The following is a 19,916-nucleotide window of genomic DNA, read 5'->3' as shown; positions in this document are numbered from 1 at the left end:
CTCTTGTGCATTGAAGACCGATAGTGAGCATGTCAAGTATTTGGTTGATATCGAGGAGGCTTCTTGTAATTGGAAGAATTTTCTTGAGTCATTACTCCCATTACTTCCTTCTCTTTTTCCTTTCCATTTTCGAAAGAGACAGTCTGGAAGCCTTTGTGAGTGGACTGCAGCTCTATCAAATTTATTATCCTTCCTCTCTTGAGGCCATCTTCAATCATTTCTCAAGTCTTGACAATTTCAATAAATGTTTTTCCAGCCATTGTTATCATGCGGTCAAAATATTCGAGATTTAGTGCATGGATGAAGTAACTGATCATCTCAGTTTCTTCCATTGGGGGATGTACCCTAGTCGCTTTTTCTCTCCAGTGTATGGAATATTCATAAAAATTCTCATTTGACCTCTGTCTTAGCTTTGTGATAGAGATTCTATCAGGAATAATGTCGACATGAAACTTGTAGTGATCCACAAAAGCATTTGCCAGGTCATCCTAAGTGCGCCAATTAGTCACATCTTACTTGGCATAACATTTTAGAGCCTTTCCACTCAAACTTTGACTAAATAGTTTGACCCGTATTCCTTCATTCTTGCCCACACCAATTAACTTTTCACAATAAGTTTTCAAGTGAAAGAAAGAATTTTCGAACCCATCAAATTTTTCAAACTTTGGGATCTTATAACCAGGAGGCAACTCAATCTCGGGAAATGCACACAAATCTTCATACCTCACACTTTGGTTATTCCCAAGCCCCCGAAGACTCCTTATTGCATCTTCTAAGTCCTTGAGCTTTCTATTCACTGTATCATCAGTGTACATTCTTAGATCATTCTCCATTTTAACATAATGATTAGCATCTATGTGGTATAACCCTTGAGTTTGTGTTACCGGTGGGGTGGTAGCATAGGTGTACACTGGTGGAGCACAGTGTGGCAAGGGTGTGTTCTGAACCTTTGGACGATCAAATGTGTACACAAAAGTGCATTCTGAGAAACATAAGCAAAATGACCTTTCTGATCAACTTCTTCTGACGTTAGAAGCATAGATCCCTTTTGTCGAGCATCAGGAGGCAGAGTCATATTTGGAGGAGTCTAATAAGGTGTTTTTCTTTGCATCACCATGAGCCTTAGCTCGGCAGTTTGTTGCTCCAAACCGGCAATGAGCTCTGGGGTTATTTCCCTTCCTATCGAGACACTCATGTCCATTGCCACAGAAAAGGTGGTAACTGACTCAGAAGAAGTATTTGTGTTAATCAGACTAGGATCCATAGTTGAATGAGTCCTTCGATTATCCCAAGAAAGAGCTAATGAATCTATAGTTGCTTTCCTAACCTTAGACCGTGTAAAATACTGATATTCTGGCAGCAATTACTTTGCCTTTGTGTAACAAGCAAGTTTTGAGTATCAACACAAATCAGTCTCTCTCTAAAAGGAAAGAAAAACACTCAAAAACTAAAAAGTTAGTTCATGATAGTGATGATTGACCAAAGTAATATACGAAACAAATGACATATAGTTGATTTGAAATAGACTAAGTTCAGAATTTGAAGAATATGACACTTGAGAAACTATCCGAATGATTAGAACTTTGATCATTTAACGGATCTTGAATTTGATGGGAAAAATAAGACTTTGAACAAGATGAACTAAGTGATTTAAATAAACATACAAAAAGGCTTATTTGAAAGCTTTAAAGACAACATAGTCTTTTTATTAATAGAATGTCTGGATAGTTTTGACTATAATTAAATACGGGAAAAGCGAATTGTGAGGACAACGTGATCAATGTGAATTAGATAATAACCTAATGAAATTGAAAATGATTGGGTAAATTGGAAGGAATTCTATCAATGAACTTCTAAAGGTATTTTGGTAGGTTCCGATTTTAAGTCTTATATGCTTATTAACGCTCTAGTACTTCGAAATAGGAATAATGGACTAGTATCGTTTCAAGCCAAACATATGTTCTTTAAACACACACATATACAAACATAGACAAAGCAAAACAATAAAACACTTTAGTACATAAACAATTATTACATGTCCTAGCATGTGTGGGATCTTTCAAGCCAAAGGTAAGCCTAGCATTAAATATCAATTGAGATTCTGATAAATTGATTCAAGCTTTAATTAATGACATTACTTGAGTTTGGAGTTAGATTTCCAAACTCAATTTTCTTAAATTTTGACTTGGATTAATTTATCATTATCTCTGCACATAATATGATGATCGTCTTTGGGTCGTGAACCCATTTGACATAAGGGTGTTTCCTAAATTTGTGGGATGACACATTGGGTCAAACCACCTAAGGCTTATACATGCATGGCCTAAATCAAGGGTGGCAACGTTCTCTCTTAAGTTTGTTAAGATTTGGGGAGACACGGACTTGGATTTCTTATATGAGAAGGCACGTGGTCCCACGACAGTAAAACTCCCGCTTACTCCATATATGTACCGACTCTCTAAAATGGGTGATTTGAAAGAATTTTGGGAAAGTACAATATACAATCTGTGTGTACAATGTGTGGGAGTGTCAGTTTTTCAAAGTGGAGGAAATATGAATGGAATGTCAGTTTATATGAAATTTAAACAAATAAACACATAATAATAATCCACAACAAGTTAGAAAGTTTCTTTTTGGTTAGAACCTAGATAAATTTTCAGCGGAGTCACCATTTTTGTTTTATCCTTTTCAGATTTCTTTTGGCGAGAAAATGATTTTGACCTTCTTAAAACTATTATAAAATATTTGAATTAATTTTAAGAAAATTCACAAAGTCGCCACTTGATTTGTATAGAAAAATCAAGAAAACTTAAAAGAGTTTCAAAAGTCCAAAAACAGAAATAAACCTTTGAAACTAGAGATTCTGAATAAGGGTTCAATTAACACCCTAAGAAGGTTTTTAAGGCACTTAGGAGTGTCCGTTTAAAATGGTTTACCATAAGAACTAACTTGACTAACTAAATGTGACTAACTTTCGCAAAGACTTGATTTCATAGAAAAATATAAAAATTATTTATTTAAACGTTTAAAAAGACATTTTTTTATTCTAAGGAAAAATATTTCACTTGAATTGAGCTAAGTTGTGATTCTTCGAATTTAAGAGAAAAATGATTTTGCTTTTGTGGAGAAAGAAAAGATTATGAAATTATTTTCTTATTATTAATTATTATAGAAAAAATCGATTATGTAGAGATAAAATATTAAGAGAATATTTGATTAAAAGTGCTTTGCTAATCTTTTGAAAAAGGTTGATTTTCAAAATAAATTAGTTTCTTAGATTTTGGAGAAAATTTCTTTAATCTAAAATAAACCATTAATTATATGAACAAAACAAACAAAATACTTAATCTTTAAAAGATGTTTTAAGGGGAAAATTGAAGGAATTAATTTAATCCATTTTAGATGATATAAATTAAGTGAAAAAAATTAAAAAAAATTAAAAATTTATGACGTAAATAAAGAAAACTAAGATAAAAAGGAAAAATTACATATACACAAATTAACTATTAGTTATTACAAAATATCCCTATTTTGAAAAGTAATTACAAATATCTCATATTAATTACACAAATTCCTTCCTTTTAAACTTTTCTCTCTTTTCCTTCTCATACATCCCAAACCACCATATTTTCCTCCAACATTGTACTCCATATTTTTCGCCTAAAACCTTGCTAACATGATTTGGGGGTTTTAATTTTTTTTTCAATTATCAAGCATTAACTGATCTAATTAACTTTATCACTTTCTTCATTTAAATAAAAAATTATTTCGATTTTTTTCTCAAATCTCCCCCTCTTCTTTCTCACCCCCCCCCCCCCCCCCCCCCCCCCCCCCCCCCCGAATTACCAGACGTACACCAAAGAAATGAGACAACGTCCTCCCACCAAAGAAAGGAGACAACGTCCTCCTAAACCAGGAAATTGCACGGTATCGATCATATAGTTTATGTGTATATCTTGTACAAATCTCCAGTACACAACTTTCTTCATACTTGAATATATAAAAAGAGATCGTGTGAACATAATTTCTTGTGTATATGTCGAACACAAGTAATTACTGTGTATATTTATTTTTCAATATTTATTGTGTATATCCTGTACAAATCTCCAGTAGTTTATTGCTGTGTCAAATTATTATGATTTATGGGCTTGTTTTCGCATGATTTAAGGAAAGCATTATACATTAGAAAGGTAAATTTTTTATACTAATTTATTTATTTCAGTAAATAGTTTCTTGTACGTTAATATATTTTTATAATATTTTACACGTATGTAATATATTTTTATAATATTTTACACGTTTCTTATACGTTAATATTTTTTATAATACATTATATTGATATATTTTGATATACATTGGGTACATTATATTTTACAATTATAACCTTAGACGTATGTTATAATATGTATAGTATTACATTATACATTTAGAAAGTTTATGTTTTACATTTGTTTTATTGATAACATTATACATAGATATACTATGTATAAGGTTGCATTACATATTTAGAAATCTTATGTTTTACATTAATTTTCATGATAACATTATACATAAATATACAAAGTATAAGGTGGACACATACATATTTAACTATTGTATAAGGTTTTTTTTTTTGTTTTTGACAGTCTGCTGTAAAACGAAAGAATACAAATGTTTTTGGCTTTTTTTTTTCAAATTGAATTTCAAATCGCAATTTCAAAAAAAAAAAAAATTATGGTGATGTTTGAATATTTTTGAATTTGAATTACAGTTACTATTTTTAAGCCTCCACAAAATTAGTGCATTAATTACAGCTCTTAATTAGGAAAGAGAATATTGGTTTCTAATTTTATTTTCATAATTTTAGGCATAGCAGTTTCATCATACATTACAGATACGTATGAGGTACAACGACATGTATAAGTATTTTTTCAAATCTGGGAGAGAGAAAGTCAATCCGGGATCTTATGTAATTAGTTCCATTAAGGATGGGATTTATGTTGCTTATCCAAAATAAAATGACAACACTATAGGGGTTTATCTAGGTTAATTGATTAAAAAGTTAGTCAACACAAATAGCTACAAAAATAATATAAGAATTAAAATTGGACCCTAAGTTAGCCCATCAATAAAGTTGTCCAGCTTTTGGGCCATCCTATATGGACTTTTGGTCCATTTCTGCAGTGTATACCCAGCTGTATACTGACTGTATATCACAGTCCTTCACCCTTGCGTTTTTGTGTATATTTCAACGTATATACTGTATATCAACGTAGAAATCAGCATATTCCCTCTCCATATTTCATTTCACACTGTATGATGGTATGCAGCTACGACTTTCAGTGTATACACATTGTATATCAGCATATACCAGCCTGTATATGTGTGCTATCCTGTGTATATCAGTCCAAATTTGGACTTCAATGAGGCTCGACTCGACGGACATCAAAAGCGAAGGAATGGGGAGTCGGATCGGACATGTTCAAGATGGATTCATGCAAAAGATAGAAAAGGTAAAGATTAGGTACGTATTTATATATGAAATAAAATTTAACTTGAAATGATTTCCAATGGTTCAATGAATTTTCCAGGAAAAGGAAAAAAAAAGTGCAAGAATGCATGCATACATCCAAACATTTTTAGAAAAGAAAAGCCAAAATTCTGAATTTTTAACACTTTTTCACACAAATAAAAATAGTAACACCCAAGAGCATGAAGAGATAGTTGGGAAGACATTATTATTACTATTATTTATTATTATTATTATTTCTAACGAAAGAAGGAAAGCGACCAACAAAGTGATGGTTCGCCTAATACTTAAAACTATACATTCAAACTAGTAGAAATGAAGTCATAGATTAAACTATTTGAAGGCGGTTCAATATTTGATCCAAAATAGGGAGGTACTTGATTTTAAACCCACAAAGGAATATAAGTCCTAACTTGATATACACAACAAATAGTCATTGCAAAAAATGAAATAAAATCTCAATTTATTACCACACATGGCCAAAAAGGACGGACTATACTATAGATTCAACTAGCTGTCAAACAAGTTGGCTTTTAACCCTTTACGATAAATCAGTTAAATAAATAACCTCACGTGTCCAGACATCAATCAGAATTCAAAAAAAAAAAAAACAAAGCATTAAAAGGCTCAAGTTTGATTTGTTCCAGCAACTAATTAAAATTTCAAGAGGTTGGATATAAAAAAAAAAAAACATACTTAAGTTATAGAGTCCATATGAAAAAAAGAGGGATGGAGAAAGAAAAATCACAACTAAATAACAAGTATACTCAACTATGCCAAATTGTTGTAATGACAAAACCTTTCACCGCCTTTGTCGAGCTTCACATCATCTTTGCAAAGAACTGTGTTTTCGGTTAATTTGATTGCAAACATTCACTAACTAATCAATAGTCTTCATGCTTTCCGAATGTGTGACCGTTTGAGTGAAAAGTTGATAAATATGAATTCACTTTCCCAAGTGTTACGTGTGAATAAATATTCTAGATATGAGCCAAAGAAAATGACCCTCACACATAACAGAGGAATTCGATCAAAATGATGCAAACATCAACTTAAGCAAACAGCCTTCAGAAACTTTGGAGGACGAAGGAAGCAATCAGAAATAAATCTTTAACCTTTTAATCTAATTTGTAACAGCAAGGAGAATACCAAAACCCAGAGAAAAATGCTCAACATTAAAAAGGAAAGAAAACTACTCTTATGCTAATCGTTAGATTTGACTACAAACAACAAAGCAATAATCGATAGGAAAGGAACCTAGACACTACCAACAACTGGAAGTAGAAACAACATCATAAACAAACATGGGATCCAAAAATAATTCAAGAAACAAAATTTAAGCACTACAAATACCAAACAAAAACAGAAAAGAAACGAAGTTTAAGCACTACAAATACCAAATGAAAACAGGAACTCATGAAAAATAAAAGAAAACAAGAAAGACCTATTTCGGAGCAGCTCACTGGGACGACGAGCTTTGACGACAAACTTCCAGCCGAGTTTAAATTTTGACCTTTCGGAGTTTAATTTTTTGTCGGAATGGAGTTTTTTCTTAGTTTGTTTCTTGTAGAATTTTTGGTTCCGTAAGACTAGAAGCATACGCCTCCCGAATCTTCAAATTTTTCCCCAGAAATCCTCTACCCCCTTGCCTTCTTCCCCTCAATCCCTATTTATAGTGGAAGACACTGATTTTTCTATTTAAAAATAGAGAAGACATATCTCTAAAATTCGAATTCCGAACTGGCCCTTCTAATTTGGATTGGATTTTGGATTTTGGATTTTGTAACACACAATCTTGAGCAAGAAAGTCAAAAAGATGGCTCCTAGGCCTGCAAAATTTAAAGATAAGATGAAAAGATAGAGTTTTTTATGATTTTTGGATCTTTGTTGGTTGAGTTTCAGTGTTGGGTCGGGTATCAGTCATTGTTGGCCAAAGTTGGGTCTGCCGATGGTATCGAGTTGATTTATGGGTCGGAGCGGTTGGTGATTTTGTCATTATTTGTTGGGTGGTCGTCGATGTTGATGTTGACATCGCTATTGTGTGTTGTTGTTGAATACATTGGGACCACATGTAATTTCATCCAAACTCCACACTAGTATGATATTGTCCGCTTTGGGTCAAGTCCTCACGGATTTGTTTTTGGGCACCTCCCAAAAGGCCTCATACTAGTGGAGTTGGGTGAGACTCTTAAATATTGGACATGTATCCTCTATTTCTCCGATGTGGGATTGATTTTATTCCCAATAATCCTCCCCTCAAACCAAGACCACAACACTCGTGACCTCTCTTTCAGTGATAATCCATTTGATCTGGCTAGCCATCTTTTACCGCCACTACCAACCAGTGGGACACGCCGCTTGACCACTACTTGTCAAGAAGACTTTCGACACAAGGCATCAACCATAAATCTCAGCTACTGGGTCACTTCATATGATCTGCCAAATATCTTGTACCGCCGTTATCACCAAATGGGACACGCTGCCTGACCACCACTCCCTAGAAAGACTTTCAACACAAGGCACCACCAACAGATCTCCAATCTTGTCATCACACTAGGAATTTCTCACCAACCGCAGTCCACTACTCCGACACACCCAAACCTGGGCTCTAATACTACTTGTTGGGTCCGCGTGTAACTCCGCACTAGTATGATTTGTCCGCTTTGAGCCAAGCCCTCACAGATTTATTTTTGGGCACACCCCAAAAAGCCTCATACTAATAGAGTTGCATAGAGTTGCATGAAACTTTAAATATTGTACATGTTTCCTCTATTTCTCCGATGTAGGGTTGATTTGCTTCCCAACAATCCTCCCCCCAAACCAAGACCACACCACTTATGACCTCTCCTTCAGCGATAATCAATTTAATCGCACTAACTATCTAATATCACCATAACCAACTAGTGGGACACGCCGCTTGACCACTACTTGTCAAGAAGACTTTCGACATAAGGCATCAACAGTAGATCTCAACTACTAGGTCACTTCATATGATCTGCCAAACATCTTGTACCACCATTATCACCCAATAGGACACACTGCTTGACTACCACTCGTCAGGAAGACTTTTGATACAAGGCACCACCTGCAGATCTCCAGTCTTGTTGTTACACTGATAACTTCTCACCAAATACAGTCCACTACTCTGATACACCCGGTCCACTACTTCGACATACCCGAACCTGGGCTTTGATACCATTTGCTGGGACAACGTGTAACTTCACCCAAACTCCGTACTAGTATGATAATATCCGCTATGGGCCTAGCCCTCATGAATTTATTTTTGGGCACATCCCAAAAGGCCTCATACTAGTGGAGTTGGGTGAGACTCTTAAATATTGGACATGTATCCTCTATTTCTCCGATGTGGGATTGATTTGCTTCCTAATAGAATATTGTCCTTGAATGGGTTTTTTCCGTGGTTGTGTTGTTATCGTGTATTGCTGTTGATGTTACTCGTTTGTGGTAATGGAATAAAGAGGAAAGATGAGGATTTGGGTCGAGTTGTATGGAATGGGCTGGGGTAATTCTATAAAATAAAAAGGGGTTCTTGGGCCATTTAAAATATAGCCAAATGGTAGGATTAAATTATTTATTGAATAGCCAATATTTTAGATCCTTAGTCAATTAATTTAAATTTCAACCAAATTGATAAATTAATTGGTTAATTACATTGCAATTATGACCAAATCAATTTCAATTATGGTTAATTCAATAAATTGACTAAATTGAATCGAAATTCGAAATGATTTTACATCGAACTTAGTCCCGAGCTTCTTAAAAAACCAAACAAATAAATTTTCTTAAATAAATTATTTTGAGACTAAATTGTGGTTAAATAAAATCTCTAACTATTTGAATCAATTTTCAAAATAATGCTTGGTTAAAATCTATTTTTTGTAAATTGATTATTTAAGTAATGAAATTATACAATCTCGTATGTATGAATATGCAAAATATAATCGCTACTTGAAATGACAAAGTCACCTAGATAAATAATTGATTTTTTTATCTGAAAATTAAATATTATAATTTTATTTAAAATCAAAGACACTCAGGATTAAACTTAATCATGGAGGGAAAAATTAGGTATCAATACCTAGTCTTACTGGCAGTCTCTTCAACTAGCAGTCTTTCACCTACTCTATTTGTCCCTTAGCTAGACAACCTCATTTACCTTTTATTGATAACACTTTCTCTTTATCTTCCCCTTTTGAGTTGATCTATATTGATACTTGGGGGCCTTATCACTCCACTACTTATGATGGTTTTCGTTATATCCTCACCATTGTTGATGACTATTCCCGTGCTACCTGAACACATCTAATGGGTTCCAAAATTAATGCATTTGATCTTCTTAAGGCTTTTCTCACTTTGGTGGAAACTCAGTTCAATGCTTATGTTAAGGTAGTTCGTAGTGATAATGCTTTAGAACTTGGATCTTCTTTGTCTGGTTCTCAGTTCTTTTCCTCCAAAGGCATCATTCACCAAACTTCTTGTCTCTACACTCCTCAACAAAATGGAGTTGTTGAGAGAAAGCATAAATTTCTCTTAGAAACTGCTAGGGCTTTGCTTTTTCAGTCCCATCTTCCTATTAGGTTTTGGGGGGATTGTCTTTTAACAGCCACTTACCTTTTTAATCGGTTTCGTTCCCCTACTTTGCATCACAAGAGCCCTTTTGAATTACTTCATCATAAATCACCCTCCTATTCCCACCTCAAGGCTTTTGGGTGCTTGTGTTACTCAACTATCCCTATTCTTTATAGAAATAAATTATCCCCTTCTAATTCTTTGTGTTTTTGTTGGATATCTTTTTGCTAAAAGGGGTTACAAGCTTTATAACTTTCTCTCCAAGACTTGTTTCATTTCTAGGGATGTTGCCTTTTATGAAACCACCTTTCCTTTACATTCACTCTCTTCCCATACCCTACTTTCTTATCTATTTCATATTTCTTTCTTTGATGACCCTGCTTCTCCTCCAACTGCTTCTGTCTCTACACATGAGTCTACTGTATCCCCTGCTTTAGTACCCCTTATTCCAGCTTTTGTTCCCCCTTCTAGAAAGTCTTCTAGGGTGTCCCATCCTCCTGTTAAATCTTCAAGATTATATGTGTCATTCTTTCTTTCTTCCTTACTCCACCTATTCTCCTTCTTGGGCTTCTTTACATGGTTAACTATCTATTTGTAAGCCTCACAGTTACTCTCAGAAAGCTGTATTTCCTTAGTGGCAAGATACAATGAGACAAGAGTTTTATGCTTTGGAGTCCACTAATACTTGGTCTGTTGCCCCACTTCCCTATAGAAAGAAACCTATTGGTTGTAAGTGGGTTTACAAGATCAAGTATAGGGCTGATGATTCTTTGGAAAGATATAAGGCTCGATTAGTGGTCCAGGGGGTACTCAGGTTGAAGGTGTTGATTTTTATGAAATATTTTCCCAATGATCAAAATTTCCACTATCAAGACCCTTGTGACTGTGGCTATTAAGCATCGTTGGTCTCTCTTTCAACTTGATGTTAACAACGCTTTTCTCCATGGGGATTTGGATGAAGAAGTTTACATGAAACGGCCTCCTGGACTTACTGTTTTTGATTCTTCTTTTTCTATGATTTGCAAAATCAATAAATCATTATATGGGCTTCGGCAAGCCTCTCGTTAATGGTACGCCAAGTTGACTCATGCCCTTCAATTGAGGGGTTATGCCCATTTTCTTAATGATTACTCTCTCTTCACTAAAGGTTCGGGGGATTCTCTTGTCATCTTAGCTGTCTATGTTGATGATATTATTTTGACTGGCACTGATCTCAAAGAAATTACTGATCTCAAGTTGTTCCTCCATGAATAATTTAAGATAAAAAAAAAAAATTAGGTTTGTTGCATTATTTCCTTGGTATTGAAGTATTATATTGTGACACTGGTGTTCTCTTGCATCAAAGTGAATTTGTTCATGATCTGCTTATTGATTATCATTGTGATGTTTCATCTCCTGTGGTTTACCCTTTGGAACTAAATTGTAAGTTGTCTGTTGACATGGGTGATCCTTTGGAGCAGCCTAAGGTTTACCGTAGCCTGGATGGCAAGTTGAATTTTTTAACTCATACTCGGTCGGACCTCTTTTTTGTTCTCCAATATTTGAGTCAGTATTTGTAGTGCCCTTGTGTGCCTCACATGCAGGCTGCCTTACATCTTTTATGTTACCTGAAGGGTTCCCCTGGGTTTGGTTTATTTTTTAATAATTCTACTGACTTCTCTTTACAAGTTTTTTGTGACAGTGATTGGGTTTCTTGCCCGAATAGTCATCGTTTTGTCACTGGGTTTTGCATTTTAATTAGAGGCAGTTTGATTATCTGGAAGTCCAAAAAAATCCAGTGGTGTCCCTTTCATCTGCTGAATCTGAGTATCGCTCGTTGAATAAGGCTATGGGTGAACTCACTTGGCTTTTCCATCTCCTTTCTGACTTTGGTCTGCACTCTTCTCTACCAGTTCTAGTGTTTTGTGACAGCAAGTCTGCTATTCATATCGCCAAGAATACTATATTCCATGAGTGAACGAAGCACATCGAGTTGGATTGCCACTTTGTCCGGGCTAAACTAGGTGTTGTCTTGATCACTTTGCATCACACTCCGAGTGCTTCTCAAATGGTTGACATTTTCACGAAGGCCTTACTTGGTGCTGCTCATCACTTTCATCTTTGTAAGTTGGGAGTTATCTCACCCTCCAACTTGAGGGGGTGTTAAGCTACATGATAATATCATAGCTATTGGTGGAGTGGGCTAGTCCATTGTATTTGTGTATATATTTTTGTATGATGCCCATATGGTGTATAAGGCTCAATATCTTATTTATTATCTGGTTTTATTACTTTATTTCAGGTCATGTATATATATTATGTAACCCGCATTATGTGGAACACAGATTCATAATTGAAGAGATCAGTTACAAGCATTAGATATTTTCCTCTCTCTTCTTTCTTCTTAAAGCTTCATTTCTCACATAAGTTTTGCTCTGAATATGGTATATTCTTATTTCTAATATACTTTAATATATGATAGAATTAAAAATGAGGTTAAATCTGTGTAGGAGCTAATACATCACCAGCCGTAATTTTGATCCTCAAATCAAGTAATTAGATTAGTCACTTACAATGAGAAAACTAAAATGATTTTCTTTAACTATTAAAGTTTGTTTCTATTCATGGTGTTGGTAAAAGGGATAGATTAAAAAGTCTTAATGTAATGATCATTGAACAATTGGGGAAAGTGTATCAGTTTATAAAAATAAGGAAAGTGAAAGGGATAAGATGTGTTGTACAACTATAAATAAAGTCACATGTGTGGTGGGTGAGCTCTTAAGGGAATAGGCCAGTTAACGGGTCAGAGAATAAAAATGGCCCAATTGTAGAATCAGGCCCAATTCGTAGATATGAGTCCAATAGTTGAGGAGTCTATAAAGTCACCTATTAAGAGCGTGAAACGTATGCAAATTCTGGTAAATTCAGTTACAATTCCCTAACTACTTTTCCCTTCTTCGATCCTCTTCTTCTCCTTACCTAAATCATTTTTCTTCTTTCTTTCTTATGTTCAAGTTCACCAATGGAGTTAGTTAGTGATCAATGTTGTAATAGTATTTCTACACGATTAATAAAAGAACTCCTGTTTCTATTATTGTTTTGTTATCAAATTTTATTTTCAATTCTTAATACATAATAAAGTGGTATCAGAGCCTTTTCTTGGCACCATAACTATAACCGAAACTCATGCAAAATCTATGGAGGAAAGTGTCAAAAAATTGGAGAATCAATTTCAAAACTACATGACAGAAACTAATAAAAAATTGGAGTCAAATATCTCAAAAATGGACGAATTGCATTGCAAATTGAATATGATGATGGAGAAATTCTTCGCGAACAAGGATGGCATTCTGGGTAGTGGAACAGTAGAGAGGCATCCTTCAAAAACTTTGGGTAGTAGAGTTCGAATGATGGATTCCCAGGATAATTCTAATGGAAGGTCGTACAACCACTTCACGAGGTCCAAGGTAGAATGTCCTTACTCTGAGGAGGGTGAACCTCAGTCGTGGCTGCAAAAATGTGAAAGGTATTTCAGATATCACCACATAGTTGATGCTAAAAAAAATTAGAAACTGTCGTGCTGCATTTGAATGGGAGGGCCGAGTCTTGGTTTTTATCTTACCAGTTGAGTAAGGGTATAGTCAGGTGGAAGAATTATGTAGAGAAAATCTGTAAAAGCTTTAATGATTCTTATAATAGCAATCTTAACCTACTGGGGAAAACTAAGCGAGTAGAACAAAAAGGGACATTGACGGAGTATTTAGAAAAACTTGAAGATTTGAAGGCTTGGGTTTTTATCAAATATCCCACCATCTCTATAGATTTTTTGTTGTGATTTTTCATTAAAGGATTGAAAGAAGAAATTAGACATATTGTGAAAATATTAAACCCATACATTTTTAGTCAAGTTATAAAGAAGTCTAGACACAAGGAAGAGTGTTTAGATGCCATGAATAAGAGGAGTAGAATAACTATCAGGAAACAGTCAAGCCACTATAATACAGGCACTGGTGTTACAGGTCAAAATCTTCTAGTTATATGCCAATAGAGGGCAATTATAACTCAACATTATCAGGGTCCAAGTTGTTCGAGGCTAGAAAAGCAAGAAGGGAGTATTATAGGTGTGGGAAGAAGTATTTCATAGGGCATCAGTGTAAAGATAAGCAATTAAATACTCTAAGTGGAATCACTGGACAAGAAGAGAAACTTGAAGATTCAGTAGAAAAAGTTATGAGAGACCTTCAGATATTCAAGAAGTGATTCTGGATGAATCTATCAGTTTACATGCACTATCAGGTACTATTGCTTCAACCACTATCAAGTTGAAGGGGTGGTATAGGAAGCAGGGTCTTATAATTTTGGTAGACAGTGGTAGTACCCACAGTTTTATTGATGGTAGCAATGCTAAGCAACTTGGGTGTGTAGTACAAAAAAACTTTCCTATGAGGACGACTGTATCAAATAAGAGTCATTTGATGAGTTACCATTCTTCCCCTTACTTCAAATGAAAGATACATGGAGTAGATTTTGAATTTAAAGTTAGATTACTGGAGATTGGTGGATGCGATAAGGTATTGGGGGTAGACAGGATGAGGTAATATAATCCAATCTTATTTGATTTCATTGCTTGTAAATTGCAGGTTAGTATGAAGGGAAAAGGGTAGAATTAAATGGATATTCTGAAGAAAGAAAGTTACAGTCCTTGTCAACATCTGGGGTCAACAAGTTGCTGAAGAAGGGTTAACTTTTATGGGCTCACATGTTCACACTGGAAGCTATTGCAGTTGAGTCTAAGACAGTCATACCTGATGAGATCAATAGAGTCTTACAAGACTTTCTAGAGTTTTTCTCTAAACCAAAATCCTTGCCACCAAATAGAGGTCATGACCACTCCATCCCTATCAAACTTGATGTAAATCCAGTCAGTATTAGACCCTACAGGTATAATTATTTTCAAAAACATAAAATAGAGAAACAGGTTAACGAAATGTTACATAATGGTATCATACAACCCAGCCATTCCCCTTTCTCATCCCTAGTTTTATTGGTTAAAAAAATGGTACTTGGAGGTTTTGCATTGATTATAGGAAACTTAGTAAGATGACAATCAAGGATAAATTCCTTATACCATTAGTGGATGATTTAATGGATGAACTGAGTGGCTCTTGTATTTACTTTAAGATCGATCTTAGAGCAGGGTACCACCAAATAAGGATGACGGAAACTGATGTCTATAAAACTGCATTTAGGACATTATAAGTTCAAAGTAATGCCCTTTAGCTTGACTAATGCCCCTGCCACTTTTCAAGGGATTATGAACTATGTTTTTCAACCCTATTTAAGGAAATTTGTGTTGGTTTTATTTGATGATATATTAGTGTATAGTTCATCTGTACAAATGCATGCTTTACATTTAAGGAAAGTGATAGAAATATTGCAAAAAGAACAGTTGTATGCAAAAATGTCTAAATGTTATTTTGGACAAAACAAGGTGGAATACTTGGGTCATATAATCTCAGGTCAAGGTGTAGCCACAAACCCCACAAAGATTGAGGCCATGGTCACTTGGCCTGTTCCTAAGTCTATTAAGGAACTAAGGGGTTTCCTAGGACTCACAAGTTATTATAGGAGGTTTGTCTAGTCCTATGGCATAATTAGCAAGCCATTAACTAATTTTCTCAAGAAGAATTTATTTAAGAGGACTAAGGAGGCAGAATTAACATTTCAACAGATGAAACATACTATATCCACTGTACCAGTACTTGCCATGGTTGATTTTACAAAGCCCTTTATTGTAGAAACTGATGCTTGTTCTACTGGCATGAGGGTTGTCTTAATGCAGAAAGGCAGACCTATTGCTTATTTCAGCAAAGATTTAGCTCTCAAACACAGGGGTCTATCCACATATAAGAAAAATATATGTCTGTTTTATCTGCTGTAGACAAATGGAGGCATTACCTTTAAGGAGGACATTTTATAGTGATAACAGATTATCAAAGCCTAAAATACCTATTGGAGCAAAAGGTTACCACTGCTTTACAACAAAAAGGTCTTACTAAGCTTTTAGGTTTGGATTATGAGGTATAATACAAGAAAGGGGTCGAGAATAAGGTGGTTGATACTCTTTCTAAGAGGGAAGGGGAAGATTCTACTCTCATGGCCTTGTCTACCACTCAGACTACTTGGTTATAGGAAGTAGAAGACAATTATTCAGCTGATCCTATTGCATCTCAGTTATTTATCACATTAATTATCTCTCCTACCAGTATTCCTGACTATTCCTTATCCCAACGTATCATCAGGTTCAAGAATAAAATCTACATTAGGAGAAATATTACTTTGAGATAGAAGATTTTGGAGGCCTTGCATCAGTCTTCCTTAGGAGGTCACTCAGGTCAACAAGCTACTTACAGAAAAGTCACTTCTATATTTTATTATCCTAATTTAAAATTGGAAGTGTGTAAGTGGGTTAGTGAATGTGATGTTTGCCAACTGGTGAAGAATAACAGACCCGCCACTATGGGTTGTTACAACCCCTGCCTATTCCTCAACAGGCTTGGCAAGACATTTATCTAGATTTTATGGAAGGACTACCTTGTTCCCACAGTAAAAATATAGTTTTGGTGGTCATCAATTGATTTACTAAGTATGGACATTTTTTAGCAATCAAACATCCTTTTACTGCCCAAGATATGGCTGACTTATTCATGCGGGAGATACACAGATTACATGGTCTTAGGAAGACCATTGTCTTGGATCGGGACACTTGTTTCACTGGTCATTTTTGGCAGCACCTTTTTAAGACACTGGGGACTAAAGACACTGGGGACTAAACTTACTATGATTATAACCTATCATCCTCAAATGGATGGCCAAATTGAACAACTGAATCATTGTATGGAGGCTTACTTACATGCTATGGTCTTTGGATATCCTAAATCCTGGGTGAAGTGGCTTCATTTGGCAGAACTAAGGTACAACACTAATTACCATACTTCTCTTAAAACCACTCATTTTCAAGCCTTATACGACTACCCCCTCCCCCCTTCCTCCCCCCACTCAATTACCCGTAGGGTCTTTGCCCCTTTATAACCACGACCCTGCCAAAGTAAGTGTAGCTCAATGACAATAGGTGATTCAAAAATTTTGATATAACTTGACACAAGCACAAGCACGTATGAAGTTCTATGCAAACCATTTCAGAACTAAAAGATCTTTAGAAGTGGGAGATCTAGCTTACCTAAAATTACAGCCTTATTGTCAATCTCCAATTGATGTGCACAAGAATATCAATTTGTGCGCGCATTACTTTTGGCCTCAAAAGGTGTTATAGAGGGTCGGCGAAGTAGCTTATCGCCGTGAACTACCGCCAGGTTCACAGCTACATTCGGTTTTTCATATTTCCTAGTTAAAGTGATCAGTTGGTCCAGTTATATCTCCTCAATCTCAACCTCCGGCATGTGATGACTCCGAACACGTTTTGATTCAACCCATTACTATCTTAAGTAGAAAAATAGTTAAGGTTAAAGATGGTGTTGGTAAGAAAGTTTTAATTGAATGGGCAAACCTTGGCGTGGACAACGCTACTTGGAATGACTGGGGATATATCAAGCATCGATTTCCCAAATTTTTTGCTGCACAATAACATTGAGGACAAGGTCATTCATCGTAGGGAAAGAGATTATAATGTTCACTGATTAATTGGGGAAAGTGTATCAGTTTATGGAAATTAGAAAAGTAAAAGGGATAAGATGAATATGTTGTACAACTGTAGATAATGTCACCTGTATGGTAGGTGATCTCTTAATGAAATAGGCCAGTCAACAGGTTGGACAATAAAAATGGCCCAATTGTAGAATCAGGCCTAATTCGTAGATCTGAGTCCAATAGTTGAGGAGTCTATAAAGACACCAATTAAGAGCGTGAAATGTATGCAAATTCTGGTAAATTCAGTTACAATTCCCTAACTACTTCTCCCTTCTTCTTTGATCCTCTTCTTCTCCTCACCTAAATCATCTCTTCTCTTTTTATCAGGTTCAAGTTCACCAATGGAGTTATTTAGTGATCAATGTTGTAATAGTATTTCTATATATTGATTAATAAAAGAACTCCTGTTTCTATCATTGTTTTGTTATCAAATTTCATTTTCAATTCTTAATACATAACACTTAATGAGGATAACAGATGGCCCTTGAAATTCCAATACCAACAGAACTAAAGATTAATTTTAAGATTCCTAAACCCAAACCTATTAACATTTTTTTTTATTGTTAGAATACTAAAGTTTCTTACTGATTAGAGAATCTTACGATCTTACGTCTTATTTTACTGGAGATTCTTTTAACCTATTCTTCATAGTATTACTTTCTCTATTGACCATCTAGAAGCAGCAAATTACATGAGATGACCCCAACAGTGGGTGACTATATTTTTTTATCCTTCATAATTTTTTTTTAGAAATTAGCCTTTCTTTCTTTTTATGAATAGGACAAGTACCTTTTTCCCCTCTAACTTCAAATGTTTTTATACTTTTCATGTTCATTTGTCTCGCAAATTCTATTTCTTTTCTTCCTTTTTTTCTTTTCACTTTTTTTATTCTTCTTTTTTTTTAATTTATTTTTCTCATCCTTTATTTTCTTTTTTTCTTATCTTATTTTTCTCAAACATTATTTATTTTTCATTTTCTTTTTAAAAAAAAATTTACATGTATCAACCTTTATTTTTTTCTTTTCTCATTCTATTTTTTTTATTTTTCTCAAACTTTATTTTATTTTTTCCAACCCATATTTTTCTCTTCTCTTTTTTTTGTCTCGATCTTTATTTTTTTCCTCTTTCTTTTCTTCTCTTTTATCTTTTTGCTCGACTCTTATTATTCTTTGCTAATGAAAAGAAAGTTGAATAATTCACAAAGAGTATCTTCTTTCTTTGATATTGAAGTAAACTTAAGGGCGTGAAAGCTCTTAGGTTAAGTCTTGCCTCTAAGACAAGAGTTATAGAACATCTCATAATGTAAACCCCCGAGTCTGCACCCCAAATGCCACACGATGCTTACGACCCCAAAGGACCACAAGCTAACCTATGATTGAAATCTGTTGTGAGCACTGAGTAATAATACTGTAATAAATATGGAAAAATAGGCTGAAATACCATAAGGTTCAAAACCTAATATATTGATAAAGGATACCAACTGTAATAATAATTTGTACAACTGAATACTGTTTGAAAGTCTAGTTTGAAAGCCTCTATCTATCTGAATATGGAGTTGATGGAACAAGTCCCCAGCTAATTTAGACTACTGAAATTAATTGAATACTGAAATAATGAAATGATATGATAACTTTATCCTTGAATTATAAGGACTCACCACTAGGTCTGTTGCTAATAGTATGGGCTGCTAAGTTCGGTCAGGATCCCATGTGCCTGAACCTATAATATAAAACATCATAGCACAAAAGAAAAGGTATGCATTAGTACTTTGAATGTACTGGTATGATAATTGAGGGCTGATATACAAAGGTTCATATGCATGAACAATAACTAACTGAATAGCATGAATACAACTGAATGAGAGTACATGTATAACGAAAATTGATGAAATACTATTTATGCAATAATGTGCACATATCTACATACTCTATGTTTGAGATCATAGTAACACTGGATTTTGAGTTTTGATAACTGAACGACTAATACCCGAGTTTATGGATAACTATATTACTGATAGATGAGTGACTGTTTTTGATAGTCCTAATTCTGTAGAACTGAATTGAGTTATATATTGAGCTGGGTGACTGTGTCTGATAGTCCTGATTTTGTAAAACTGAACTAAGTTCTATAC

General features: G+C 34.7%; 1 protein-coding gene and 1 long non-coding RNA gene across 3 annotated transcripts; both read right to left on the bottom strand.

The window, feature by feature from the left end:
• Positions 1-221: 221 nt before the first annotated feature.
• On the bottom strand, positions 222-1,264 carry LOC124895858. Its single transcript, XM_047406261.1, has 3 exons — positions 1,115-1,264; positions 570-947; positions 222-488 (listed from the first exon to the last, which is right to left on the bottom strand). Exons 1-3 carry the CDS (start codon positions 1,262-1,264, stop codon positions 222-224), a joined length of 795 nt encoding a protein of 264 aa, XP_047262217.1.
• An 11,881-nt stretch (positions 1,265-13,145) lies between these two features.
• On the bottom strand, positions 13,146-17,944 carry LOC124885133. 2 transcript variants are annotated; one of them, XR_007051909.1, is made up of 3 exons: positions 17,319-17,944; positions 14,884-14,984; positions 13,146-13,587 (listed from the first exon to the last, which is right to left on the bottom strand). It is a non-coding gene; the product is annotated as an uncharacterized LOC124885133 (long non-coding RNA). The 2 variants fall into 2 exon arrangements; XR_001674605.2 differs by having other exon boundaries at positions 14,884-14,976; positions 17,319-17,912.
• Between the last annotated feature and the right edge of the window lie 1,972 nt (positions 17,945-19,916).

The sequence above is a fragment of the Capsicum annuum genome, unplaced genomic scaffold (genome assembly GCF_002878395.1).
Source record: "Capsicum annuum cultivar UCD-10X-F1 unplaced genomic scaffold, UCD10Xv1.1 ctg999, whole genome shotgun sequence".
Classification (NCBI taxonomy): Eukaryota; Viridiplantae; Streptophyta; class Magnoliopsida; order Solanales; family Solanaceae; genus Capsicum; species Capsicum annuum.
Note: the sequence above shows the minus strand (reverse complement) of the source record. Positions and strands in the feature narration are given on the sequence as shown.